The 7500-nt window shown below is 44.1% G+C and overlaps 1 protein-coding gene across 7 annotated transcripts in view; it reads right to left on the bottom strand.

The window, feature by feature from the left end:
- Positions 1-7500, bottom strand: part of LOC147020269 (uncharacterized) — a 178986-nt gene that overhangs the window by 57039 nt on the left and 114447 nt on the right. For all 7 annotated transcript variants that reach the window (XM_085895524.1, XM_085895523.1, XM_085895522.1 and 4 more), the window contains one exon: positions 5622-5897. In XM_085895524.1, the coding sequence (XP_085751650.1) occupies positions 5622-5897 (276 nt within the window). The remainder of the gene's footprint in view (positions 1-5621; positions 5898-7500) is intronic.

Genomic DNA, 7500 nt, shown 5'->3' on the forward strand with positions numbered 1-7500 from the left:
CAATCGGACGAGCGGTTCCCAAGTTACGGCCATTTATCTGTCAACCAATGACAAGACATGGTGATATGACGTCATGAATGACGTCACAATTAATGTTTATTTATTTATTTATTTATTTATTATTGCACGATTGATGGTCCGATCTGATTGAAACTTGCCAGGAATATTGCTGGGGACCGCGGATGTGCCTTTTCAAGGTTTGATATTAATCGGATAAGCGGTTCCCAAGTTATGGCCATTTTATTGCTTTTTTCAGTGTTGAAAAGGTGTATGTATGGCAGCTGAAGTGTCGTTCCACCTTATCACCATATCATGCAATTTTTTCTCAGAATAATGATAACAGCATATTAATAATAATAATAATAATAATAGCACAAGAAATGGCAGTAATAAAAAGAATAACAGGATACAATGACCAATGTCTTTCAACCAATAACGACCTACATATTGTCTGTCAACCAGACAGGACACGGTGCTATGACGTCACAATGCTTCCTCTTTTTTTTTTTTTTCTTTGATATGATGTCACAATTGACTCTGGGACCTGAGTATGTGCGTTTTCAAGTTTGATATCGTTCTTCATCCGTTTCAGCTGTTCTTTCCTGTCGTTCCTGAGTATGTGCCTCAGCTCCCCACTTTGAAGGGGGTTTGATATCGTTTGATTTGATATCCTTTGATTTGATTTGTTATCCTTTGATTTGATTCAATTGATTTGATTTGATATCCTTTGATTTGATTCAATTGATATCATTCTTCTTTATTTGCTTCAGCTGTTTTCCAGGTTTCCGAAGTCCGGCCATTTATGATACGGTTGGTCCGATGTAATCTATCTATAATTCCAGCAGTGTGTGTGTGTGTGTGTGTGTGTGTGTGTGTGTGTGTGTGTGTGTGTGTGTCTGTCTGTATGTGTGTATCTGTATGCGACCGCAGTTCCTCGACGACCGCCGGTCCGATCGGATTGAAACTTGCCAGGAATATTGCCGGGGCCCCGCAGACGTGCCTTTTCGAGGTTTGATATCAATCGGACGAGCGGTTCCCAAGTTACGGCCATTTATCTGTCGACAAATGACAAGACACGGTGCTATGACATCACGAATGACGTCACAATGAATGTTTATTCATTTATTTATTTATTTTTTTGCACGATTGACGGTCCGATCTGATTGAAACTTGCCAGGATTATTGCTGGGGACCCGCGGATGTGCCTTTTCGAGGTTTGATATTAATCGGATAAGCGGTTCCCAAGTTACGGCCATTTATCTGTCAACCAATGACAAGACACGGTGCTATGACAGCACGAATGACGTCACAATTAATGTTTATTTATTTATTTATTTGTTTTTTGAGAATGCATTTGTGAATACATTTACAGAGAGAGGGGTGAGAGAGGAGGGGGGGAGAGGAGGGGGGAGAGAGGAGGGGGAAAGAGGGGGAGAGAGGGGGGAAAAACAGGGGGCGAGAGAGGGGAGGGATAGAGGGAGTGAGAGAGAGGGGTGTCACAATTCAAGAGAGGGGGAGAGAGGAGGGCGAGAGAGGGGGGTGAGAGTGGGGGCAAGAGAGAGGGGCGAGAGAGGAGGAGGAGAGAGGAGGGGCGAGACTCGGGGGGAGCGAGGGGGGGCGAGAGAGAGGGGCGTCACAATTCTTCTTCATTTGATATGACGTCACAATTGACGCTGGGGACCTGAGTATGTTTCCCAGGTGTTTCCCAAGTTATGGCCATTTATGATATGGTTGGTCCGATCTAATTGAAAAAATGCCCCAATCCAGTCGTCGTTTACGAGAGCGAAGGAACGAAGCTGCACATACTGGCACGCCTCACCCACAAGAGAGGGTACTGGAACGAGAGAGGGGGAGAGAGGAGGGGCGAGAGATGGGAGTGGGGTGAGGGGGGGGTGAAAAAATGCCCCAATCCAGTCGTCGTTTATGCACCTACGGACACGCACCTACGGGCCCGTACTAGTATATATATATATATATATATATATATATATGTATATATATATATATATATATATATATATATATATATATATATATATATATATATATATATATATATATATATACAGTAGACTAGGCGTAAGTCATCACCATCGGGACCGAGAAAAAAAGTGACGACTTACGCATATGCGAACATTCATGATGACTGTGGGGTGAAGGATGAAGTCGCACGTGGCCTGGACACGTACGTGTGAGAGGGCGCAATAATCTCTAAGCCGGATATTGTACCAAACGGGAAACACAATCCTTGGGGCAAAGGTGGGGTTTCATTGGTGAGTTGGAAAGTGATCAAGCAAAGATGGAATTCATGAATGACTTTATCAAAAGTAAAGATAATGAACTGTAAGACAACTCCTATACCATCGGTGATGGTATATGACCATTGACAAATGTGGAATGAATGGCTGTTAGAATTCATTCATTGGATTGAATGTAGAATGAGTTTTCATATGGAATGAAAACTCATATACCATCGACAAATTACATGACACACAGTCATCGTGATGACTACCACTCAATACCGATGTGAAAGTGAGTGTGGTGATGTACAAAACAAGCCAATATCAAACCATGATCGGACTTCAACACTAAGCTCGATCGATCCTTTACTCCTTCGCCAGAGACTGCATTGTGCAGCCTGTCTACCTCTTCAGATGCATGTGGGACGGTGCGCTGACTGAGCTGAACGCAGCGCAGTTATAAATAGCCTATCACTGGCAGTATAAACCAATGAGCGCGCATCACGATTGCATGAAATCTGGCTTCTCACGAGGTAGAAGTTCTGTGTGACGAGTTAGGCGTGGTAATTTACTTGAGTTTCCATTACGCGGGAACGGACATCTGAACTTTGACGAAGTGACGACTTAGAGATGACGACTTACAGACTTTATTCAAAGGGATTTAACATTAGATAAATTCGGGACTTCTTGACGCTGCCAACTTAGGCGAAGTGACGAGTTACACGCTGCCGACTTACGCCTAGTCTACTGTGTATATATATATATATATATATATATATATATATATATATATATATATATATATATATATATATATATATATATATATATATATATATATATATATATTGTTGTGGTTACCAAATTCGCAAAGCACCATTCAGGTCCCTTAGGTGAGGTATCTCGGTAAGTACATGTGTAGTTAGGCCCAAACCCGTTGTCTAGTGGGAATACATGTCATTTATGCGTGCTGCGACTCTTCAGGATAGCCGTTTTTCTTTTACTATCTTTAATTTGGACCAACCGCCATTGTTACCACCACCAACCACAACGCCGCTTCACCACAACCGCCACGACCTTCACGTCACACCTCGCAACCGTCGCATCGCCACCGTTCTTGCGCCGCCTGTGGGTACCGGTGTTGGACTCGTGCAGGGCGCGCGCCGAACAGCGTGTACAAAATCACGGATTTTGTGCTTCAAAAACGGATCAAAAACGACACACGCCCACTTTTTGTCGTCCAATCGGTGAGCGAGGGCGGGTGGCCCCGCCCCCAGGGCGTTGGAGGGCGATCGATATATGCAAATTTATGGATCAAAAAGCATTCACGCCCACTTTTTCTCGGGCCAATGGGGAGCAAGGTGAAAGGTCGAAGGGAGGGGGTCAAAGATGAGAGGGCGAAGCTACGGGGCTGATAAAAGCGACCGTGTTCGTCAGTCCAGAGAGTAGGAGGAGAGTCGAGAGGGAACAGAGAGTCAAGACTTCGCGGGCGGTGGAGTTGGCAAGAAGGAGCTGGTCGTCGTGTGCGTTGGAGTCGGAACGGAGGGGACGGAGCTGTGGAGAGGCGGCGAGGGCAGACGAGGGGGTGCTCGCGTCGTGCAGGGAGCTGCACCCCAGGGAGGCCGACAGCGCGACCTGGCCGAGGTGGAGACGCTCGTCGCGGGACAATAAAAATCCTCTATACCCCGAGCATCAGCAACCCCCTCCTGTTTCCCCCCGCGCTGAGATAGTGCGACCAAGGGGGCCTCTTTCCCACCCCCTACCAGACACTGCCCGCGAGGCCCGCGGAGTTGAGGCACCATCGCCGCTCCGCGTCTCATCACCAGACGGGTAGGCCCGACCCGGTCTCGGCCTCAGGCCCGCCTCATCCTTGAGGGTATTCTTTTCTTTGGTTTTGGGTATGTGTTGTCGGCGCCGTCTGTGAAGTAAAATTGTATAAGTGTTGCCGTGTGCTCGTGTAATCGGTATTAGCTCTGCATTGTGTCCTCGCTTTTACATTTGCTTTTTGTGTAAATTGCATTGTGTTTTTCTTTTCTGTGTGCATTTGGTGGAATTGAATATGTGTGCTTCCCGTGTGCCGCGAATAAATGTGCTTTGTGTTGAACTGTTTCCCGCTTCGCTTCGTCATTTCTTTCTTTGAATCCTCATCTTGCTTCACGTCAAGGGTTGGTAGTAGGCTGAATACGCCCGATAATTAATCGAACCGTCGAGGTCGACGAATAACACCGCTCGGTTATCCCGATAGTACGGAATGGGTCGCTTCAGTGGCCCGTGTCCGAAGTCGACCTGCGGCGAGGTGCAATCGCCCGGTCTACCCTCCGCGTGGGTACTTAGGTAGGTCGAATTTGGCGAGCAACCCTATCCCACGCGGGGGCTGATTGGCTCGATCGCGGTGAGACCGAAAGGTCCACCCGTGACTGGTTCCCGGCGTTAGTCCGAGAGGGTCACGACTGGATTGTCCGTCCGGTGGGCGACGTGCCGCGATTCGAGTTACGTGGCCGTCAGCACGCCGGCGGGCGCGAATCCGCAACAATATATATATATATATATATATATATATATATATATATATATATATATATATATATATATATATATATATATATATATATATATATATATATATACATATACATACTGCATATAAAATGGAGCAAGTGTATCTCTGTCCAGCCACTAACCCACGTGATAGTCTCTCTTAATTACGCACTGTTTGAACGTCAATTGCATCGTAACTACATCTCAATTACGTAACAACATCTTAATTACGGTACGTACAATTGGGGCATACCTTTTAAACCTTTAGACCCCCGAGACTGCAGACACACCTTGGACCTTTGAAAACACTGACTCTAAACATTTTAGATGCTTCAGATGCCAATAGACATTTACATCCTTTAGACAGATTCATCCCCAATATACCTTGAGACCCCTTGATACCCTAAGATCATGTATACCCCTTTGACTCCGATAGACCCCCCCCCCAAGACCCTTGAGAACGATAAGACCCTTTTAATTAATTTCTACTCTTTAGACCTTCACACCTTTCAGACCTTTTAATACCCTTTGATCTTTAGACCCTTCTTCGACATTTTAAGACCCTTTAGACAATTCCGACGGTTTAGACCTTAAATTAAACCCTTCGGACCGATTTAGATCTTTACACCTTTTGACCTTGACTATTTTTCAGACCTTTGACCCTTACAACTAGACCATTTAGACCATTCATTTGTAATCAATGACCTTTCATTTAGTACATCCTTCCATTTATTTTCCACACAAAATACACCACACAAAACAAGTGCTGGTGATGGGTCTGCAATCTCTGATTGCTCTTTCTAGTTCTCAGTTCTAGTTCTGGCGCTGCTTATTGGAGATTACCTGCTGTATTGTCTGTAGCAACAAGCGATGTTGGGATGTTGGGTTGGGCAAAGCACAGAGAGCACGATGCTGCAATATCAGGTTCTGTAGCCGCTGTTGCTGTTCGGTGGTGAGCCGCAGCTGCACCATGGCTTGTGGTGGAGCCTGTGCAGATGCTATAGGGCACGTTGGAACTGTGGGTTGTCCAGCTCCTGTTACTACTACTGTAGCTGATGCTCCAGGCATGGGTGTAGGTGTGGTGAGACCCATGGGATGACCAATAGGAGGTGACTGAACCTGTAATGCGAATATTGGATTAAAAAAAGACAAAACTCCTAAACACGAGGTGAAAATATGCTCACAGAATACATTGTGATCTCCCATGAATAATGATCGTTTCATCATGGTCTGCAGGTCGAGCCATAACTAAACAAGGACAAATGTGTCCAAGAGCAGTGTCCGAAAGGTTTTGTCGGCTAAAAAATAAAAATAAAAACAACAGCAACAACTTCCGATATTTCATCAAGTGCCTTGATTAAGCCAATAGCGAGACCCGTCATAATGTATTTACGTATTTACGAAATAAATAATGTATTTACAAAATTACAGTATATTAAATGGAATAATCTTTAAATAGTAACGTGAACTTTTTGAAACTTTAAAGCAAATGTCCGAATATATTTAAAAGTTCATGATAGACGCTCTCAAAAGGCACCCTTAATGCGAGGATGTGTACAAGTGCTTAGTATTTAAGGAGATCCGGATCGTGTATATAAAGGAGCCGAGTTCCAATATAAAGGTTTTGTCTTCCCAAGAAGAAGAAGAACAAGAACAAGAACAAGAAGAAGAAGAAGAAGAAGAAGAAGAAGAAGAAGAAGAAGAAGAAGAAGAAGAAGAAGAAGAAGAAGAACAACGCCGAGCTCTCTATGAGCAGCGTTCGCTTTGCGAGACGCTGCTAAAAAGTGAAATTCAAAACCACGAGAGTGAGGATGACAGCATGATTTGATATTTGAGCTCCTTATATTTATTAGAATTTTGTGAACTGATAAATAACTTCAAATTATAAAATGAAATCAGAAAAAGGTTTAAAGGTAAAGAGACATGTAATATACTCCATAGCGTACAATTGACCAAGAGCAATTTTTATATTTATATATGCAGTATAATGTAAAACAAAAAACAAACTAGAAAGTAGAATTTGACGTGAATGCATCAACCCACTGTTGCGTTTGATCTCAATCAAAGATCACGTGAAAAACTAGAAGGGCACTCGGTAGAGCGAATACCTCCACCAAGCTGATTACTTTACTTTTTGTATCCCACTTATAGGCCAGATCTGGATTCAGACCTTCAGATCTGGATTTTAAAATCACGAATCACTGCTCATCTTCACTCTTTCATTCCTCTTTTTTCCCGCCTTTGGAATAAACTTCCTCACTCTATTCTTTCCCATTCTTCCCTCCAGGCTTTCAAAACAGCTGTTCACCACCACCTCTTATCTTCCCCCATCCAAATCCTCGATCTTTTCTACCCCCGATAATCCACCCAAGCCCACTTCCTTCATTTCTCCTGCTTTCCTTCCTGAAAGTCCCTGAAATGTCCATCTTCTCTTCGCCATGTTCCCCGTCCCATCCCCATCCCTCTCCCTTCCACAGTTCACCTAATGTGTCTGTTCCCCACTGTTTTGTCCCTTCCACTCCCGCCCCTCTTGTCTCATGCCTCCTTGCTGTGAGTTGTGTGTTAGCTCTCATACGAGCCTCGACCAAGGTATACAAAAAAAAATAAATAAAAAGACCTGAACTAAAATTTAATTGGCTTGTTCTAGTCACCGAACCAACTCATTCACCAAGTTTCGTCCAAATCCGTACATAACTTTTTGAGATATCCTGTTCACAAACAG

This window comes from Eptatretus burgeri, chromosome 9 (genome assembly GCF_056783735.1).
Source record: "Eptatretus burgeri isolate ZD-2024b chromosome 9, Ebu_testis_v1, whole genome shotgun sequence".
NCBI classification, from domain to species: Eukaryota; Metazoa; Chordata; class Myxini; order Myxiniformes; family Myxinidae; genus Eptatretus; species Eptatretus burgeri.